At 30.4% G+C, this 23,728-nt stretch overlaps 1 protein-coding gene across 1 annotated transcript; it reads left to right on the forward strand.

Moving 5' to 3' along the window:
* The first annotated feature begins 234 nt into the window (after nt 1-234).
* Nucleotides 235-5,656, forward strand: LOC119599546 (guanine nucleotide exchange factor subunit Rich). The gene is made up of 3 exons (XM_037949338.1): nt 235-369; nt 427-1,715; nt 1,968-5,656. Exons 2-3 carry the CDS (start codon nt 437-439, stop codon nt 5,240-5,242), a joined length of 4,554 nt encoding a protein of 1,517 aa, XP_037805266.1. The 5' UTR covers nt 235-369; nt 427-436; the 3' UTR covers nt 5,243-5,656.
* The last annotated feature ends 18,072 nt before the right edge of the window (nt 5,657-23,728 follow it).

Here is a 23,728-nt window from a genome sequence, read left to right on the forward strand (position 1 = left end):
ATACCCTTCTCAGATGCAGGATATAAAAAAATTAAAAATAAACGAAAATAATCCATAAAATACCAAATATCAAAAACGTAAAATATGCCCCAAAATAATTTTTTAAATTTTGTAGAATATAGTTAGGAATTTTGAATTTATTTGTTTTCAGTGTTATAGAAAGTAATTTTTTCCAGTGCATGAGGTATTCATATTGTATGGCATCACTAAAAATATTTCGATAATACTGTGCTGATGTGGCAACATGGTTGATGTAATGTTTTCTTTCGTATTTTTTTGACATCTCATAAATAGAATAAAGTTCAGAAATTTTATTAATTTAATTAAAATAAAATGATAAATATATTTATTTAAATTTATAGAAATTATGTAAGTATGGCTTTAGTTGTGCCCATAAGAAACTTATTATGCGTATTTACGTTGTAGAAAAAAAAATATGTATTTCCCAATTGGATGGCCAAAAGCAGTTAACTTGGCCTTGCCTGGCGAAAGTAATAATATTAAGCACATCTGTTTTGATGCCGTAAAAATACTCCTAGCAGCTGTAGGGGCAGATTTTCTAGGAGTTTGGTATGCAAATCCTCTAGTACCTATAGTATGCTATCAAAGAAGTGTCGAATCTGTGGTGAGCTATGGTGAGAACAAATTCGTGATATGGAAACCAGATTCGAGGCAATTAGTGGTACTTACCACGGGAGGTGTTTTAATATTGTATCAAGTTGATTTTGATGCTAGTGGCAATGGCATATTCCAACAAGTTGATCCACCAATGCACAGTTTAAAGCGTGATTCAGCTGAGTTGTTTATTAAGGAAAATATACCAAAATTAAGCCTAAAAGAAATCTGTCTTATACAACTTAGTTCGACAGTGACAACAGTGTGCTGTATCAGTTTAACGGAGCTATTAGTGGCCACGGAAAAATGTGAATTAATGCGAATACAATGGTCCGAATTAGAATCGGATGAATTTGGAGATTCTGAATCAATTGCCGGAGCAATAAATCTTCGACAAATTCAGTTCTATGTAAATCAGCAATGCAACTTGAAAAGTATACCACCACTAAGACAAGATTCTTATGTAGCATCTTTGGAATACTCACCATTTATAGGTGGTTGTGCAGCTGTGTTTAGCGATAGAAGAGCAGCATTTCTGATAGCGAATCATTTAAGATTTGAAGCAGAAAATATGCATGGCTTCTGGATACCAGAAGTAGAAGATGCGACAGTATGCAGTGTTAACCACAAATTTCGACTACTTGCTTATGGTCGCACTAATTCAGATGTTTCGGTTTATGCAATTGAGGATACAACTGGTGGTCTTGAATTTTCCCATCGCTTATCACTAAATGCTACTGTAATGCCGGGTACGCTGGGAGCCGTAAATGAACTTAAATGGTCCCCAGATGGTTGTGTTTTAGTTGTTTCATGGGAAAACGGAGGATTAGCATTATGGAGTACCTTTGGTGCGTTATTAATGTCATCGTTTTCATGGGATTTTGGCATACATGTTGACCTAATACATGATAATCCTTTATGTGTTAGCAAAATGGAATGGTCTACGGAAGGTTATCAATTGTTTCTAACCTGTAAACCTAAGAAATTAGAGGACAAATGTATGGATGAACAATTTAGCAATGTCTGTCAATTAAGTTTTGTAAAGAGTGCACTCACGATGAATCCATGCATGACCTCCCATCCACATATACTACTTCAAGGTAAGATTAAAAATGAAAACAAGTAATTTTATATTTTAGCTCTATTAGATAACTTTTTTAACATTTGCTAATGAAATAGTTTCCGATACGATTTATAATAGTATTAGAAATTTAACAGCAAAATTTAATCGTGACCATAATTTTTAAACATACATACATGTTGATGTATCGAATTTTATTTACACAGAACATCATATAACACTTAATAAATTAAATTGTATTAAATATATTTTTTTCTTTGTTCAATTTCAGGCGACGATACTTTATATTTAAATCAAGGCGATAATTTAGAAAAAATTTATTTTGGTGGGAAATTTGTGTTTCCTAATAACAAATCTGAAACGAATGTGGAAACTGGAGATAATAATCAAGGCGATGACGAGTGTGTAGAAATAAAAAATAGTGTTGATATATCAAGCATATTGTCTGAAAGCAAATATTGGAATGTTTTGCAATTGCCCCAAACATATGCTGCTACAAATTGGCCAATTCGTTATTCGGCTATAGACGCGGAAGGACTTCACTTAGCAGTTGCTGGAAGAACTGGGCTGGCCCACTATTCAATGGTCACAAAAAAATGGAAACTGTTTGGTAATGAGTCACAAGAAAAAGACTTTGTGGTATCAGGAGGCTTACTGTGGTGGAAGGGGTTCATAGTTTGCGGTTGCTATTCATTACTAGATCGTACAGATGAAATACGATGTTATCCAGAAGAGTGTAAGTTAGACAACCAATTCGGAAATCGCATTCAAGTGAGAGCTCCAGTTATATCGCTAAATATGTTTCGAAATCAGTTGATTGCACTGACGGCAGATGGTATTGTAACTTTATTTGCAATGCGCAAATGCGACGCTTATACCTTAAAGGCTGATTGTGTTTATGAGGTTGATGTCAAGAGCATTTGCATACATCCCGCCTGTATAGTTTCGCTGACAGTGACTAATTTACGTAATGACTTAACCACTAAAGTACTTGTTTCCCCAGGAAACAGTGAGTCTGCTGAGACTATTATTGTTAACGTATGCGGACGTATTCTTATGATTCAAAGGGATAACAGTAATACTGTGGTAAATTCTTTAATGGCATCATGTTTGGCTTCATGTGTGGAATGTTTTTGGCTATCAAATACTGCGCAGGAATCTAGCCCAATGAAAGATTGCCTGTGGCTGTTTTCAGGTGTGCATGGAATGCGAGTTTGGTTGCCAATATTACCGCCATCGAATGAACAAAAACGTGAATCTTCCCATCGTTTGCACACATTCATGTCGAAGCGTATTATGCTCTCGTTCCCCTTGAAACTATATCCGTTAGTTATACTCTTCGATAATGTTATTGTTTTGGGTGTAGAGAACGAGACAACGTTGTATACGAATGAAGCGAATTCGCATTTTTCATTGCCCTTTTCCCAATTAGAACGCAAGTCGCAGGTTTATTTGCACAAGATTCTTAGGCAGTTGATAAAACGTAATTTGGGGTACAGCGCCTGGGAAATAGCTCAGTCTTGCCGTCGTCTGCCATATTTTCCCCACTCGCTTGAGTTACTTCTTCATGAGGTTTTGGAGGAAGAGGCTACTAGTAAGGAACCAATACCAGACGCTTTGCTTCCAAGCATATTGGACTTTATTAGAGAGTTTCCAGTTTATCTCCAAACTATTGTACAATGTGCACGTAAAACGGAGATTGCTCTTTGGCCATATCTTTTCTCCATGGCGGGCAAACCCAAAGATTTATTCCAACAGTGCTTAGAATCCGAAGAACTCGTAACAGCTGCAAGTTATTTAATTATCCTTCAAAATCTTGAACCGTCAATAATTAGTAAACAATATGCTACACTTTTGCTTGAAATCGCTCTGCAACATCGGAACTGGGAACTTGCAAAAGATCTTATTCGTTTTCTAAAGGCAATTGATCCAAATGAAATCGATTCACCGCGCTCGTCAATGGTAGTGAATGTGAAAATTGCACCGCCATCACAATCGCAATCACAGGTTAACCAGAATCCAGACGCCTTCAACTTAGTCTTAGGACCCATAGCTAGGGAACGTAGTTTTTCAACAACTGTGTTGGCTAACAATACGTCAAAGGAGAAAAAGGAAAAGATCACAGCAGCAAATTCGAGCTCAAACAATGAGAGTTCCACTCCAAACAACACAAGTGGACCAGTGGTTGTAGTACGCCGAAAATCGGAGCGCAGCAATTCTACAAAGAATGAACGGCGTGAAACATTTTGTATAGAAACAATTTTACATCGACATGCCCGAAAACTTTTGCAAAATTGTAAATTAATTGATTTGGGTTACATGAGCGCCTTTTTGGATTTTCATTTGGTATCTTGGCTATCACAGGAGGCTGATAAAACAGGACGTTTGGAAGACTACGTTACAGCTTTAACACTTTTGCACGAAGAACTAAAATTGCCGACACCCGCTACGCTCTATACTCCCTCTGAAGAATCTGATCATGATTACAATCAAATGCAGAAAAGATTCCAAATGGAAAAACAATTTAACTTGCCCCATGCATCTAGCCAAACATCAGAATCTGGATATTTCAGCTTGGCGTTAATGGACACACCTACAAGTACCCAAAATGGTAACATAACCATGCATACAAACATTCCATCTATTAAAGAAAACGAGGAACTACAATATTCGTCTTTGCTGCAAACAACGCCGCATACAGCTCAAATGGCTGCTGGTGATTACAACAAATCTCGTTCTAATTCACAAACATCTCTCGATCACTCCACCGTATACAGGCGATTTTATTCGCTTAATGATGATATGTCATCATCATCACTAGCTCTTGGCTTAAACTGTGCCGAAGTTCATCACAAAATTTTACCCGAAAAGTTGGCAATTAAAATGCGTTATCTTCTTCAGTTGTTTATTGAGGCAAATTGTATTGATTTTGCTTTAGTTCTTTCAATTCTCCTTCAAGACGCTGCCTCAGTTGGCCGCATTATTAATGTAGTCATTCGTTCAGAGTCTGTGGCTGCATGTGGTCGTATTCAAACATCACTTAAACATGTGGCTCAGTGGTCGTTCGATGTTGAATGTGTTTATCGTTCATTTATGATTTCTCTTCAACCTCACATCTACCTCTTGGATCAATTTATTCAAACATCATCTGCTGCATCGTCAGTACTACCATCTACAACTGGTTTAGCAAACAATACCCAATGTAGTCTAAATCAGAGCCGAAATTCGGAAAACACTGATCCGAATGAATCTACTAAAAGTGGCGAACATCATCAGGTAGACTCCCTTAACAATATGTTGCAAAGTCACGCTCACATCGCTCATCACCATTCAACTGGTGGTAGCAATATGAACAATGGAAATTGGGCATACGACAAGTACACCGCTGAAGATAAACGTAATATTTTGTCACGTCAATTAAGCGCTGAAAGTGCGAAAAACCCTTCCACGTCATTTACGCAGCAATCTATGCTAAATGCTAGACGCTCATCCTTCCAGCATCAAAATTTAGATCGTAATGAATCTAGTGGTTGTAATCTTATGTAATTGTGTATTAATTTGTTTGATATATATTTATGTATTGTTTTTTATTTCTTTGTAATTTTGTTCTCGTATTCACGTTCTGTATTTTTTTTTTGTTTAAAATGAATTTTCATTAATTTTGTACAATAATTGTAAGCAATATTAGAATGATATTTTATAATGTTTAAATCTGAAATCAATTCTCTTCCTTTAATAACATAAATACTATATATAAATCTTATTCATACACACACTTGTAAAAATGCAATGATTTATAGAGCGTTTATTATAAAATTAATTAAATTTATTTCTATAGTTAATCATAAATATGTAACTTTTATTCATACAACGATTTTAAATGTATCTATTAAGAAAAAATATGTAAACATCTTTTGTTAGTAAATTATACAAAACAACATACATAACAAACATATACTATATATTAGTTTTATAAAACACATGAGGATCTATTATATTCAATATGAGGTATGTATCTGTAAAAGCAAAATTCTTTGGAAGACTAATATAAATAACTAAAGTAACATGTGTGGTTACTCCACTTGTCTTTTTACATACATATCGCACACCCAGTACAAAAGTGACACAAATCTAATTTTTTTTCAGAAAAGGGAACAAATTTTATACATTACTTACGCCCTTGAGAATTTGAAACCCAAAAGGGCATAAGTTACATTCAAAAATAGTAAGTTTCAACATTTTTAACTATATTTTTAACTATATTCTAAAGCTGTTAAAAAAAATCCATAAATCGCAAGGTTTCGCTAAAAGTGCCATTTTTGTTTTATTTGATGCCAACTTATAACATTTTACAATTTTGAAGTTAAAAACTCAAAAGAATATTAAAATTTTCATGAATTTTAAGGTATTTTTAGAACATAATCTTTTAGAATTTCGAAGATATCGACGTTGATTTTGATTGTAGGAGTGCACAGTGGGGCAGAATGGAAATTTTTTGGAAATAAATCTGGCATTTCTAAACGGCTGATCCGATCGGGATAAAATTTGGCATGAGCGTAGCCAAGGAGTATTCGAGTTTAAGTTTTGAAGATGAACCCTGCAGATGCCCCAGGGACGGCGCTGTGGCGGCTCAAAGTGGGGTACCTACGACATGTAAAATTTTTAAACTCGTGCCATTTTTTTGTTTTTCACCCAAATACAAAGATTTTTACTCAATTTTTTCTTGTTAGTTAGACAACAAAATTTCCAATAATATACAAAAAAATTCAGATCAATATCATTTACAGATCCAAAAATATACGTTTTTTAATTTAAAAATTCAAAAAATTTTAGATTTTTGGCGTTTTTTTGCCAAAAATGTGTCTTAACTCTTTTATTAATAAAATAAAATTTTCTTTAAGAACATATAACAATTTTATAGTTTTCTAAAAGGTATCTTTACGCAGAACGCTTTGGCGTAAAAAACTTGTCCTATTTTTTGAAAATGTTGCCACTGCGTCTTTCCGAATATGACCTATTTTTCATCAAAACTTCAACTTTGGGCGACATGTTCTAAAATCCCAAAGCTGGGATCAGAAAACTGAAAGCAGTTTTGGAAACCTCAATATGTTTTCTATTTACTCCAAAAGTATTTTCCCAGCCCTGAAAGAAATGTGGACCCTATGGGCAAAAAAGTAAAAAATCCCATTTTTGGGATTTTCATTCCTATTTTTGGGAATTGCGGGATGCCCTTTGACCTTTTCAATTTTTTTTTTGCATATTCTTATTTGAAATGACAAATTTAACAAGCGTTGAAAATTTCATTGAGTTTTGTTCATAAATAAAGATTTTGTCATATATTACATATTTGTTTAATTTCTAAAACTATGATTTATATCAAAATTTTAATAGGATCGCAGATAGCTACAACAATTTAGTCCATATTTATCCCTTAATATCATTTTTTAGTTAGATATGGAAATTCTCGACCCTTTACAAAAAATTTCAAGCCAATATCTCAATTACATTCAAAAATATGTTCATTTAAACCTGTGTCCTTTAATTTCATCTTTTTCATATTTTTATGACAGAACATACATTTGGTGTTGAATAAAATATTTGGACAATTTTTAAAAATTATTTAGTTAAATATTTTATTATAATATTGTATATACAATAAAAAAATTATAATTTTATTATGAGCCACGCACAACAACACCTAAATCACCCCACACAAATTACCTTTCCCGCCCACCGAAATATAAAACACAATTTAATACAATTCATCAGTTAGTATAATAGCCTTTTTTATTTGAACTGTTTATCTTAAACATAATACAATTAATTCTTACAACCTACTTATATAGTTAATTCCTAACACTACTTATTTTCTATAAAATAATCTGTCATATCGGTATACATATCCAGAAGGTAATATAAGTCCTTTAAATCTTCCTTGTTTTGAGATGATAGAGTTTCATAACAAATCCATCTTTTTCGCATAGTTGAAAGAACAGGATCAGAAGATAAAAGTAAACTATTAAAAATATATTCATTCTGTGATTGCCTGGAGCATTTTCTTGAGCTGAATAGTTGAACATGCTTAAAATCTCGATTCCTCGCTTCCTGGGCTTCTTCTGTTAACTCTCCAAGTGGAAGAATATTCGATTCAATTATTATTTGACCATGACACAATACTTTGTGTACTGTTGGTGTTAGTTCCCTCCATGGATACAGAGATACAAGTAATTTAGAAATTTCAGATGTGTATTCCCCAAATCGATTTCCATTAATTTTATGTTTACTATTCAGTGCCATTAAAATAGTGTTAACTCTTCGAAGCAACTCCTTGTCGATTCCAGTTATTTTTGAAGTAATTTCAAAATCACGAAAAAACCTTCTCGCCGTATTACCGTCATTTGTACTACCGCAACTTGAAAGTGGTTTGTCGATGTTTAATCCCATCTGAACTTTAAATTCTTCTTGGATTCTGCTTTTTTCCGCAGCTCTCAGTTCTTTCAATTCTTCATTATTTTTTGTTGATTTAGTAGGATAGTTTTTTTTTTTCCTGGATCGCCTTGTATGATGGTAATATATTGTGTCCTTTTTCATGCAGAGCTTTCCTTAATATTTGGTACTTATTTCGACTGAGACCCAGTTCCAACATAAGCGCTATTGCTTCCTCTTCAGTAAAATTTGATTATGATGTTGGAGTTGGTATACTTTCCACAATTCGCTTAAGTCGTCTTGGTGATGCATTAGGAAGAATAGTTGCAATATGTACGACATCCATAGGTTGGTTTTCCTTTTTCAGCATTTCGTTAAATGTATCAGCAATTTCCTCATTTGAGATTGAAAAAAGTTTTTGTGTGACCCTCTTTTTTTTGACCTGGAACATAAGTCTTCGTATGACTTTCAAGGCGCTCCTGTTGATGTGTTGTAAGTTGAGATTTCCGTAGTAGTTTCCATCCAACTACAAAATTTTAATCGAAATTTCTTTTGATTTCCATCCACAGACTTACTTTTTACATCAAAAAGTTTTCAATTTTTGATATGCCTGTTTTGTCTACTTTTCTACTATATGTAGTTTTTATATAATTTGAAATGTCTTCAATTCTTTCTGGCCCTTTCGAAGATATACTCCATAAAACGGAACACAACTCTTCGTACTTTAATGTAATCTTCATTGTAGATTTATTAAATATGGTACTTAAAATCTGAGAAGTTTACTTATATACCAATTCTTGTCATTTCCGATACAGGTATTCCAAAGTAAAAAATTACGAATTGTCGACATATTAACATTTAGGACTATATTACTATAATCTGTAATTCAGTCCTTGATATTTCTTATTAGTGAATGAATCGAAATTATCATTACCTGTATATTTTTACCTACATGATCATAAACGAAACAGATCGAAATGATCTGTCGAAAAAATTTAGGTAAAAAATAGTTATAAATTTTTGAAAATTTAAGCATAATAGGACCTTTCAATTATAAGGATAAGCAAACAAATAGAAAATAGGTAAATATAAGATTTAAATATGTTCTGTCATACTTAATACTAAAATATGAAAAAGATGAAATTAAAGGACACAGGTTTAAATGAACATATTTTTGAATGTAATTGAGATATTGGCTTGAAATTTTTTGTAAAGGGTCGAGAATTTCCATATCTAACTAAAAAATGATATTAAGGGATAAATATGGACTAAATTGTTGTAGCTATCTGCGATCCTATTAAAATTTTGATATAAATCATAGTTTTAGAAATTAAACAAATATGTAATATATGACAAAATCTTTATTTATGAACAAAACTCAATGAAATTTTCAACGCTTGTTAAATTTGTCATTTCAAATAAGAATATGCAAAAAAAAATTGAAAAGGTCAAAGGGCATCCCGCAATTCCCAAAAATAGGAATGAAAATCCCAAAAATGGGATTTTTTACTTTTTTGCCCATATGTGGACCACATTTCTTTCAGGGCTGGGAAAATACTTTTGGAGTAAATAGAAAACATATTGAGGTTTCCAAAACTGCTTTCAGTTTTCTGATCCCAGCTTTGGAATTTTAGAACATGTCGCCCAAAGTTGAAGTTTTGATGAAAAATAGGTCATATTCGGAAAGACGCAGTGGCAACATTTTCAAAAAATAGGACAAGTTTTTTACGCCAAAGCGTTCTGCGTAAAGATACCTTTTAGAAAACTATAAAATTGTTATATGTTCTTAAAGAAAATTTTATTTTATTAATAAAAGAGTTAAGACACATTTTTGGCAAAAAAAACGCCAAAAATCTAAAATTTTTTGAATTTTTAAATTAAAAAACGTATATTTTTGGATCTGTAAATGATATTGATCTGAAATTTTTTGTATATTATTGGAAATTTTGTTGTCTAACTAACAAGAAAAAATTGAGTCCATTTGGTCCAAAATTACGCCCGGTATTCAAAAAAAGGCGGACCAAGGTATGGTAAATTTTGTATCACTAAATTTTTAAATGCCTATAACTCGGATATTATAAGAGATAAGTAGTATGTCCAAGCATGTTTTTTCAAGATCTCGTCGAGCGCTTTCACAAAATATAAAAATCTTTGTATTTGGGTGAAAAAAAAAATGGCACGAGTTTAAAAATTTTACATGTCGTAGGTACCCTACTTTGAGCCGCCACAGCGCCGTCCCTGGGGCATCTGCAGGGTTCATCTTCAAAACTTAAACTCGAATACTCCTTGGCTACGCTCACGCCAAATTTTATCCCGATCGGATCAGCCGTTTAGAAATGCCAGATTTATTTCCAAAAAATTTCCATTCTGCCCCACTGTGGAGTGTAAAAATTAGCAGGAACATGTATTTTAATACGGTGCATCATAATCAATCAAAAAGTCGATTTCGATTATTTTGTAACTTAGGGCCTTTTGGATTTCATGTACGATATTCAATATGGGGTAACATTTGAAAGGGGTTTTAAAGCTGCGTCCAATGATGTATTAATCATAAATAACCGTCTGCTCATAATTGTCATATTCCAAAAAAAATTTAAAATTGTTAAGTTTTTCATTAATATAAAAAAATTTATGTACAATTTTGAAAATTTTGGATACCACTAGAAGCGGCTTCAAAAAACTGTAAAATTTAAAAAAATAACTAAAAAGGGACTTTTTTTGGGAACCATAATAAAACAAAACAAAGATTTTTTTGAAACTGGGTAAAATTTTGAATTGAACATGAAAAATCGTGTCTCCCATAGGAAATTTTCTTGACAACAGTAAACCCAAATATTTTGGGTTACATCATATTACATAATAGCGAATATTTTGAGGGGGGTAACTCAAGCGCCATTTTTTGTGAGTCGGTCTAATATATATGGGAAATTCTCTTTTTAATTTAGATTTTGGGGGTTCAAAAAATTTATGAATTTTTTTTAATAGCAACGATATTTTGTGTGGACATTGTCTGAAATCTTAGAATAATATTTAGCAAAAGCCGCCAAAGTTATAGCGGTTTAAAGATAACAGTTTAAACAAATTCCCAAAATTACGTTTTTACATTATCCTCGAAAATATAAGCTTGGATATAACCCATAACGAAGGACCCAAAATACAAATTAATTTAACCCAAATATTTTAAATATTCGTTGATAAATTGTTTAAGAGTTTTTTTAACCGCTTCAAAAAATATTATTTTATAAAACTTAGTACACATTTTTTATAGACTATTTAACATGATGAATTAATACATTAATTTACAATCATTAACTAAAAAAATTACACAGTGATACAGCAAAAAAATGCAGGGATTCCAATTCCATTTCGTTATAGTCCACAGAGTAGGAATATATTTTTAATTTTTCCTGATCACTTCGCTTAGTTCCTTTTTAAGAGCAAAAGATGTGAAAAAGAGCTATTTTTGAAGTTTTAACTTTAAAAAAATATATGTTTGGTAGTTTGCAACCGATTTTCAAATTGGATATTTTGTTTTAAAGATACAAGTGTTGTCTTTCAACCCAAAAAAATAAATCCAAAATTTATGATTAATGTCTTGGTTACGGCCATTTAAGTAAAAAAAACTCACACTTTTTTCACAATTTTTAATTTTCATCTGCTCTACGTTGGCCATGAAGCAGTAACTTTAGCTTTTATTACATTTGAAAAAGGGCACATTAAGTTGGGTTTCCAATGATGGTCAATTTATAATAATCGATGAAAAAGGTTATGAGTTGTGCTAAGTTTTATAAAAATATTGCATATTTCTTCCATACAAAAACGTTCATGTTTCTGGTTTTCTTTGTAACAACCCTACAACCCTACAAACATTTTCTATTGCGGAAGTTACCCGTGTGAAACTTCCAAACGTGCTAAAAGCTCGCCAGCGATGTTGCGGAAGTATAAGAATTCTTGTCACCAGTCGGGAAGAACTGATGCCGAGCTGGGGAACGTCTAAGAGTAACGTGGAAGATACTTCTGGAAGACCCGCAGAAGAAACTTCTAGATGACTCTTGGAAGGTATTGCCAAAGACTCTTCTAGATGTAACTACGAAGTCACTTCTTGAAGTGACTACTTGGTATCATCTAGAAGTGTTCCTATCTTATCTTCTAGAAGATGAGTTTTCTCTTCTTCTAGGAGATGAGTATTCTCGTCTTCTAGAAGATGAGTTTTCTTCTATTTGTATACTCACCAAAATAAAATCTATAAAAATAAATCTAAATAAAATGAAATTTTATAGTTTTTATTGAAATAAGTAAAATTAAAATAGTAGAAAATATAATTGATTTAACAAAAAAAGTAATATATGTACATTAGACCGACTCACAAAAAATGGTGCTTGAGTTACCCCCCTCATAATATTCGCTGTTATGTAATATGATGTTACCCAAAATATTTTCGGTTAAGTGTTGTCCATTCGTGAGCTGGACAGTTTTAAAGAAAATATCGTATGGGAACACGATTCTTTATGTTAAATTAAATATTTTAACCCAGCTTCAAAAAATCTTTGTTATGTTTTATAATGGTTCCCAAAATATTCCTAGTCTCTCGATGGCAGCTCGTGAGCTGAACCGGTTACAAAAAAAGTCCCTTTTTAGTTATTTTGTTTTAAATTATACAGCATTTCTTAAACAATATATATAGTATGTGGTATCAGTTGAAAGGTTTTTTGATGACAAGTCTAGTGGTGCGCGTTTTTCTTAGTGAAAAACATAACAATTTTAAATATTTTGGAATATGACAATTATAAGCATATGGTTATTTATGATTAATACATCGTTGGACGCGGCTTTAAAATACCTTTTAAACGATACCCCGTATTGGATATTTTGTTTCAAAACAAACAAAAATTTAAAAAAAAATAATTCCAAAATACCTTTTTTTAATTTGGTCCAGCTCACGAACGGTCATCCCTAGACTTAAAATATTTTGGGAATCATCATAAAACAAAGAAAGGAACATTTTGAGAGGGGTAACAAAAACACGTTTTTGCTTTCCATACAAAGTGGGTCGGTCTAATGTACATATGTATCAAAAATTTAGAATAATTACCTTATAATAAGATAATTTTCAGGAAATCTTTATTAATATTCCAACTGCTGACTGGTATACAAAAATTGTAAAACGTTGAATATTTTGTAATTCTTCATAAATTTTATGATCAATCCATCAAATTGTAAGAGTTATATTTTGGAACGCATTAATCCTTCAACAAAATAAATACAAATAATGTTATAATTAACATTGAATATACATACTTTTGTATTTATTGAAATTACCGGTTATACTTTAGGAAGCAATAAAATAGGATTCTCTTATGTTCAATACATTTACCACCAAAGTTTAAACTGTCAGATCCATTTTTTACATTTTCTGCAAATAATCGACATTTTTAATGGAACCGCGTGATGAAATAAGACATATATAACTTACCAGATCCCTTTTTTATATTTTAATTCGGTTAGAAGTATTTTAATAGGGGGTACAATATTAGCTACTACTTTCTAAAAAAATAAAATAATTAAAAATTAATTAATTAATTTATTGTTTTTAATCAATAAAAACATTAACTTTCATGAACATTTTTTAAATAACTTGGAATTAAACCATCTATAAAGATTGGAAATTACTGAGCCATGGATTATTTTTAAAATTATTTACAGTCACTAACACTAATACTGCAATACTATTTTGCTCTCTTCTAATTAAGGAGTTATACACGTTCAAAAACTATCTACTTAGGTTTAATATCTTGGGAACGGCATGCTCAATATTAAGAATATTAGTATCATATGATAGGTCATAGAAAGACCTGGTGTTAATAACTAAAAAAGTACCTATAATTAGAATAATTAAATCCAAAGCTATATGAAAATTAATAAAATTGTATTTATTTAAAAAAGGTGGGTTTAAAAATATCTGATTTCAATATTAAATATCTTATATGGGCAATTTCATGTCGAGTGACCCAAGTCAAAAAATAATTTATGTATAAAACAGTAGTATTAATTTCAATATAATGATTCCAGATAGCGTTTGAATACTTTAAGTAAAAATTTTAATGTATTTTGTTTTTGTTACAATAATGAAATACAAATAAAATTTTAGCTCAAAGTGATCATACGTAATCTAGAAACAGGACCTAAACGCGCTAATAGTTTAAAAAACGTACAACTTGAAAAAGTCTTTAAATGCTTATAACTCCTAAACCATTTAAGAGAGATACGAAATTTAATATAAAAACATTTTTAATTAAACATATTAGACTTCGTTTAAAAATAATGGAAATGGAAGCCGTTTAGAGTTGTTAACTTATTCCTAAAATTGTATTTTAATGTAAAATATGACAACTTACTTTTTAATTTAATTTATATAATCCTTGAAGATAATTACTTTTTGGTATATATTTAATAAACTTCGCCAATTAACAAAACCTTCTTAAATGTTTATTAACAGTTGACTTTTAACACAACACTGTCATATTGTTTTTTATTACTTAAGATTCACATTATATTAATTACACTATTTTTCTATGAACATTAAATTCAATAACTCATTTAAGTTTAACAATGAATAATTAAAACTAAACATGACTGGACAAAACGCAAAACATCACTGAACTTAGCTAAATTTCTGCATTATTTATTTTTATTTTTTTCGCGTTCACGCTAAAAAATGGAGTATTTATATTTTTTTGTTTTTGTACTCTTCTTACTTTCATACGGAAGTAACCTAAAACTATACTTTCAGACGGCGAAAACTAGAAATCAATGTATTTTGTTTTTGTAAAATGTATGCTCTCGTCTGACAATCGTCCAGAAGTGACTAAAATCCACACTTCCAGATGAATAAAATACAACATTAATCTGAACACTCTTCAAACTGTCTTCCAGAAGTGATATAAACATACAAATCAAGAAGACACAAATTAGGAAACAATGTATTTTGTTATTGTAAAATGTGTGTTCTCACCCAACTCTCATACAGAAGTCACTAAAACGTATACTTCCAGATGAAAAAAGTTCAACAGTCATGGTTTTTTGTTTAAGCAAAATGGATGCACTCTTCTAACTATCATCCGGAAGTAACTTAAAAGTGTATTTCTAGAAGACGAAAATTCGAAATCAATGTATTTTGTTTTTGTAAAATGTGCGTTCTCGTCTGACAATCGTCCAGAAGTGTTTCTGACGTGGCGTCTGGGATGATGCGCAATAGTTTTGTCTTCTAAATGTTTGAAGGGAAGAAATGTATGACCGAAACTAACACATACAAAATGATTTCACTAACACTCCCTACAAACATTTTCTATTGCGGAAGTTACCCGTATGAAACTTCCAAACGTGCTAAAAGCTCGCCAGCGATGTTGCGGAAGTATAAGAATTCTTGTCACCAGTCGGGAAGAACTGATGCCGAGCTGGGGAACGTCTAAGAGTAACGTGGAATATTCTTCTGGAAGACCCGCAGAAGAAACTTCTAGATGACTCTTGGAAGTAAGGTATTGCCAAAGACTCTTCTAGATGTAACTAGGAAGTCACTTTTTGAAGTGACTACTTAGTATCATCTAGAAGTGTTCATATCTTATCTTCTAGAAGATGAGTTTTCTCATCATCTAGAAGATGAGTATTCTCTTCTTCTAGAAGATGAGTATTCTCGTCTTCTAGAAGATGAGTTTTCTCTTCTTCTATTTGTATACTCACCAAAGTAAAATCTATAAAAATAAATCTAAATAAAATGAAATTTTATAGTTTTTATTGAAATAATTGAAATAAAAATAGTAGAAAAAATAACAGATTTAACAACTAATCGCAAAAAGTAATATATGTACATTAGACCGAAACAAAATTAAAAAAAAAAAAAATAATTCCAAAATACCTTTTTTTTAATTTGGTCCAGCTCACGAACGGTCATCGCTAGACTTAAAATATTTTGGGAATTATCATAAAACAAAGCAAGGTAAATTTTGAGAGGGGTAACAAAAACACGTTTTTGCTTTCCATACAGAGTGAGTACTAATGTACATATGTATCAAAAATTTGGAATTATTACCTTATAATAAGATAATTTTCAGGAAATCTGTATTAATATTCCAACTGTTGACTGGTATACTTCCAAAAATTGTAAAACGTTGGACTCTAAAATATTTTTGTAGTTCTTCATAAATTTTATGATCAATCCATCAAATTGTAAGAGTTATATTTTGGAACGCATTAATCCTTCAACGAAATAAACAAAAATAATGTTATAATTAATATTGAATATATGTACATACTTTTGTATTTATTGAAATTACCTGTTATACTTTAGGAAGCAATAAAAATGCGATTCTCTTATGATCTATTGATCATTTCCCACCGAAATTTAAACGTTCAGATCCATTTTTTACATTTTCTGCAAATAATCGACATTTTTAATGGAACCGAAATAAGACATACCAGACTTACCAGATCCCTTTTTTATATTTTAATTCGGTTAGAAGTATTTTAATAGGGGGTACAATATTAGCTACTGCTTTCTAAAAAAAAAAATAAAATAATTAAAAATTTATTTATTTATTTATTGTTTTGAATCAATAAAAACATTACCTTTCATGAACATTTTTTAAATAACTTGGAATTAAACCGTCTATAAAGATCTGAAATTACTAAGTCATGGATTATTTTTAAAACTATTTACAGTCATTAACGATAGAAACACCTTAACGACCTTAAACGGGATATTGCTTTTGACACTAATACTGCAATACTATTTTTTGTTTGCTCTCTTCTAATTAAGGAGTTATACACTTTCAAAAACTTAAAAATATTAGTAAAGGCCTATAATTAGAATAATTAAATCCAAAGCTATATGAAAATTAATAAAATTGTATTTAAAAAAGGTGGTTTTAAAAATATTTGATTTTAATATTAAATATCTTATATGGGCAATTTCGTGTCAAGTGAAGTCGAAAAATAATTTATGTATAAAACAGTAGTATTAATTTGAATATAATGATTCCAGCTAGCGTTTAAATACTTAAGTAAAATTTTAATGCATTTTTTTGTTACGATAATGAAATACAAATAAAATTTTAGCTCATAGTGATCATACGTAATCTAGAAACAGGACCTAAACGCGCAAATAGTTTAAAAAATATTGGAAGTTAAGTTTTAACTCAAATAAATCTAAATAGGTTAAAAATGCAATATTCATCAAATGAAAGCCGAAACGTACAACTTGAAAAAGTCTTTAAATGCTTATAACTCCTAAACCAATTAATAGAGAGACGAAATTTAATATAAAATCATTTTTAATTAAACATATTAGACTTCGTTTAAAAATAATGAAAATGGAAGCCGTTTAGAGTTGTTAACTTATTCCTAAAATAGTATTTTAATGTAAAATATGACAACTTACTTTTTAATTTTATTTATATAATCCTTGAAGATAATTACTTTTTGGAATATATTTAATAAACTTCACCAATTAACAAAACCTTCTTAAATGTTTTAACATAACACTGTCAAATAGGTTTTTTTTATTACTTAAGATTCACAATATATTAATTACACTATTTTTCTATAAATATTATCAATATTATTCAATAACTCATTTAAGTTTTACAATGAATAATTAAAACTGAACATGACTGGACAAAACACAAAACATCACTGAACTTAGCAAAATTTCTGCATTATTTATTTTTATTTTTTCGCGTTCACGCTAAAAAATGGAGTATTTATATTTTTTTGTTTTTGTACTCTTCTTACTATCATCCGGAAGTAACCTAAAAGTATACTTCCAGACGGAAAACTAGAAATCAATGTATTTTGTTTTTGTAAAATGTGTGCTCTCGTCTGACAATCGTACAGAAGTGACTACAATCCACATTTCCAGATGAATAAAATACAACATTAATGTGAACACTCTTCAAACTGTCTTCCAGAAGTGACATAAACATACAAATCAAGAAGATACAAATTAGGAAACAATGTATTTTGTTATTGTAAAATGTGTGTTCTCACCCAACTCTCATTCAGAAGTCACTAAAACGTATACTTCCAGATGAAATAAATTCAACAGTCATGGTTTTTTGTTTAAGTAAAATGGATGCACTCTTCTAACTATAATCCGGAAGTAACTTAAAAGTATATTTCTAGAAGACGAAAATTCGAAATCAATGTATTTTGTTTTTGTAAAATGTGCGTCCTCGTCTGACAATCGTCCAGAAGTGTTTCTGACGTGGCGTCGGAGGTGATGCGCAATAGTTTTGTCTTCTAAATGTTTGAAGGGCTCTTGCAACATTTTTTTTATAAAATTGCTAAAAAAATAGTTAATGGATAATTCCATCAATAATGACAGTCAAATGACCGGTAAAATGACTGTTGATGTACCCAATGTGTGGTAAAGGGTTTCATTCATTTGCATATGAAAGAGTGAAACAACTACATTTGACTGTTACTGTGTTTTAGAGTTATATTTTTCGACGTTATAAATTAATTATTTCTGTAAAAGCCAAAGATCAAGAAGCGAAAAATTTTAAAATTTACAAAGTGTATAAATTATTGAAAATAAAGAGAATTATTATAAACAGAATTTAAAAATAGTGCAGGAAGTGGAGCTGAAGATAAACACTTCGGAGTTTAATCAATCTATGGTAACATGATTACTTACTTTTAATTTTTATATTTCGATATTCATATGTATTTCTTACAGACAACTTATTTCCACAAATTAAAAGGAGCATCAGCGGATTTAAGATCCTGCGAGGTATGTAAAATGGTGAAATGATTGTTAATTTATGTACATGCTTATTATATTAATAAAATTAACAAATATATATCTTAAAATATTAATAAATTGTGTTTTATTATAAATTGGTATAGCCGTCACATTTGACGGATATATTCATCACATATGATTAGTCAACAATGACCGATAAATACATCATTTTTAATTTGTTAACTGTGATAGATATATCCATCAAGCATGATCAGTCAATCCTGACTAATATTTATGTCATCCTTGGTAAGTAAACAACAAAAGAGTGAGGAGCTCAAATATATGTTTTAAAGTCGATAGAATTCATAAGTGCAAGGGAGAAGAAAAATCACATGTACACAAATGTTTCCATCACTTTTGTCCATTTGCCTTAAGAAACTGATAGAAACTTTGCTTTACGCTGTGATAGAAATAATACATCAGTAGTGCCAGTCAAATGACCTATCAAATGACTGTCACTGTTCTTGTAGGGAAGTTTAAAAAATGTTTATAAACATTTTTATACAAAAATTAATTTGTATGGAGAAAACCAAAAATTCGAGGAACATGCTATTAGAAAAATTGGCATAAATCATCCAGTTTTTCATAGATTTTTGTGAAATAACAAGTTTTAGAAACCTTCCTTTATGTGATTCTTTAGGAAAGTAATAAAAGATGAACTCACTGCCTCATGGCCAAAGTAGAGCATGATGAAAATGAAAATTTTTAAAAAAAGTGTGAGTTTTTTTACTTAAACGACCGTAACTCAGACATTTGACCATAAATTTTAGATTTCTTTTTTTGGATTAAAAGGCAACACTTGTATCATTAAAAAATAATATCGGATTTGAAAATCGGATGAAAACTACTAAACTTATGATTTTTCAAATTTAAAACTTCAAGAATTACTCTTTTTCGCATCTTTTGCTCTTAAAAAGTAAGTTAACGAAGTGATAGGGGAAAACTAAAAATATATTCGTACTCTATGGACTATAACGAAATAGAATTGGTATATGAGAATGCCTGCATTTTATTTTTCTTCACTTTTGTATCACAGTGTTATTAATTTATGTTTGATAGATTAAAAATTATGAGGTTTTAATTTATTTATGCATATATTCGAAAGCATTTTTTTTAAATTGAATTAAATTCAAAATGGTTGTATTTTTTCGAACGGCTTATAGATTTTGCAATAGACCTCATTAATAGCAACCTAAAAGAATATAAATTTATTAATTTTAATTAGCGGGAAGGTGCGCTTCACAAGTTTTTCTTAAAAGAAAAACACTGCGTTTTCTGCACACGAGAAACTTTGATGCAAATATTTTTGTGGTTAGCCAATAACTGCTTGTTTATAATTATCTTCTGCTTCCTTTTCTGGATTTAAATGAGTTAATAATATAAAAACCGTTAAAATGTAAATCTATATAAAGTTTGGAAATAAATTTTCTACACATGACCGAACTTTTTTCAATGCATTTAATACAAAATCGTACCTTTTTCTAACGGCTTATCGATTTTGGTATAAGCATCATTGTCAGCTAACGATTAATGTTAAGTGTTACCAATTTTAATTAGCGGTTTAGGTGTGCTTCGTCGAATTATCTTGTAAATCAAGAAACACCGCGTTTTGGGTTAAAGAGAAATTTTGATGAAATATCTTTTGTAATTGACATATCCCTTCTTATCTACAATTAACTGTTTTTTTTTTTCATTTCTAAATTTAAATGAATTATTAATCCAAAAAAAACGTTAAAATGAAAACCAGTCCGGTTAATTTAAATTTTGTAAAGAAATTATATATTTACATGAATGAAAATTTTTATACCTTTTTATATAAGCATCATTGTCAGCTACCGGTTGATGTATAATGTCCCAAATTTAAATTAGCGGCTTAGGTGTGCTTCATCGATTTTTGTTGTGAAAAAAACCCCGAGTATTCAGTCCACGAAAGGCCTTGGTTAAATTCTTTTGATGCAAACCAATTCTTTCTATATAAAGATAGAGATACCTTCTAGAGCGCATTTTGGAGATATACATCAAACGACGCGTAATTACAATACCTAAGAGTCGCAAATATTCTATGCAAAAAACTGCAAATTTTTTAAAATTTTATAAATTTGGTTTCAAAACATTGCGACCACGTAATTCTTTACTTATAAATCGCACAATATGGACTATAGTCATTCAATAAGCTTACATTAGCAAAATTGACTTTCTAAGTTGTAAGCCTCCCTCATAGTATCAAAAAGTTGTAAAAAACTACTTGGTTTCAATCACATTTTTGAGAAATTTTAACTTTGAGTGTTTGTTTCTCCAACATGGAACTACTCTCGACCACAAAATTTTGTGGACGTTTTCTTTCAAGTCTTGTGAATGAAAATTCGTCATCACTTAATTTTTAAAATATGAAACTAAAGAAATATTTAATGCATAAAGTTGATTTTTTAAAATCTAAAACAAAACAAGTTAGAGTGCTATATTCGGCTTTGCCGAATCTTAAATACCCTCAACCTTAATCTGGGTTTATAAATTATCAGATTTTATGGATTGATTAAAATTTACCTTAACATTTTACACTTATTTTAATTAAGCCTTACAATATGCAATTAAAAACAAAACTACCACTTTACAGACTGTTACAGAGCGTACTAAATTTAACAAATGTTAACATATGTTATGTATTTACATTAATTTCTATGTGTGAGAAAAATGTATGACAATATGATCAGATATAAAACCTATATAATTTTGTACGGGAGGTACAACAGAAAGAAATTCTTTTAAATGTTTATTGTTGAACCGAATTTCGACTTATAATTTGATTTTTTTAAAAAATTCATTTATGACAAAAAAGATTAAATCGACCAGGAATCGAACCGGCAACGCTAAGTTTGTTCCGTCCCATCCACTACGCCACTTCATTATTTTGTCCTTCGTTAATTAATATCCCAGCTAGCATTTTTTGAAATTTTTGATCACATTCGAGTCATTTATGATTCTTCTGCACGATTAAAATGATCATATATGCGCCCATTTACTGATCATAAATGATACATTCGTCGGGAGAAAATGGTACCCAACCCGCGACTCTTCTAAACGAGTCTTTTATGAGCCCCATTTCTGATCAGTTCTGACTCATTTTTTAATCTTTTTTGAGTTATTAATGAGCCGACTTACTGGTCGTTTTAGAATTATTTTCGAATCATATTATAGTAATTTTTGAGTCTTTTCTGAGTAATTTTTATATTTGTTACAGACAAATACAATACAACAGAAACCGCTTTTGGAACTTCCGACTGCACGAAATGTAACTACAAAATAAATTTATAAACAATCAGATTTTAAACCTTAATTTGAGTTATTTAGACTTAGTTTAGTGATTAGTCATCCAACTATCTTCCGTAGAAGATCATTAAACATATAAAATTATTATAATTAAAGTATAATATAATTTCAATTTCCTTGACAGAAAATCAACTTTATAAATATCATTCAAATTGAAATACTTATATTATACATTTAATTTTATAAACGAAATGAGAATTATATCAACTTATTTTAGGCCACACAAAATTTTTTGCCAACTCTTCTAAAAGAATCTTTTCTGAGCCCATTTTCTAATCAGTTTCGATTCATTTTTGAATCGTTTTTGAGTAATTTTTAAGTAAAAGTGTTGTTATTCCACTGCAAACAAAAACAATTACATAAGAACCAATTTTTGATCTTCCAACTCGAAATATGATCACAAAATAAGTTTTTGAAACCATCATATTTTAAACACCAGGATGATCAATATATGATTGCTATACATTTTGTTATTGTTTTTCAAATAATGAGTTTTCAATCATATATCGGGATAATTTTCGAATCATTTTTTAAGCGCTCAACTTATAATCACGTTAAGGTCATCAAAAGGAGTCAAAAATGAGTCAGTTTACTGATTAATCATCCAACAATCTTCCAAATGCTAGCTGGGATTTTTCATATAAAAATGCCATGTTATTTTTTGTTTGTACAAAACATCGCTGTTGAATAACTTTTATCAACACTGATGTTGCTGAATAGCATACAAAATTAAGCAGTTACACTTTCTCAATGTGTACATTTTATTTGATCTTGGGTTAGCAACATTTTTTTACACAAACAGGAAAGAAAATTTCTATGTGAACATCATTCATTCACGAAGCTAGTTAATAGTGTAGTGGGTATGGCGTGGAACTAGCAAGTGGGAGAATTTAAGTTCGAATCCTGTTCGTTTTGGACAGTTTTTATACCCTCCACCACCATCAGTGGTGATAGAGGGTATATATAAGTTTGTCATTCCGTTTGTAACACCGAGAAATATTCATCTGAGACGCAAGAAAGTACATATATTCTTGGTCCTTATGAAATTCTGAGTCGATTTAGATATGTCCGTCTGTCTGTATAAAACACGCTCACGTTAAAACGAAGCAACGGAACTTTATGAAATTCACACAAAATATTCAATGTTATCCTAAGCAGTTTGGTTTTTTGGCAAAATAGGTTCAGAGTTATGAGTAAAAATTTGAGACAACCTCGAAAAAAATTGTGCTTTTTACATATTTATTTGTAATTTTTACAAAAACTACTGCAGATAAATTGATGGATTTTGTCAGAGATATAACTCTTGGTGCCAGAATCAACATTGTTAAAAATCGGAAAAATCGGTTTACAATTTCCTATACCTCCCATACAAATGTACATATTCCCGGAAATTAAATTATTGTTAATAACTTCCGTAATAATGTCCATATCTTTACAAAATTTAAGTTTTATGCCAATAGAATTCATATAAAGACACAATT

This window comes from Lucilia sericata, unplaced genomic scaffold, assembly GCF_015586225.1.
Source record: "Lucilia sericata isolate MDLA Ls3-8-SP2 unplaced genomic scaffold, ASM1558622v1 Contig000081F_arrow, whole genome shotgun sequence".
In the NCBI taxonomy this organism is placed as follows: Eukaryota; Metazoa; Arthropoda; class Insecta; order Diptera; family Calliphoridae; genus Lucilia; species Lucilia sericata.

Bases quoted from the DNA above. Each gene is read 5' to 3' on its own strand.
- LOC119599546 (XM_037949338.1), top strand. From the start codon at position 437: ATGTATTTCCCAATTGGATGGCCAAAAGCAGTTAACTTGGCCTTGCCT. The intron at 1,716-1,967 runs GTAAGATTAAAA...GTTCAATTTCAG, and splicing joins TCCACATATACTACTTCAAG to GCGACGATACTTTATATTTA.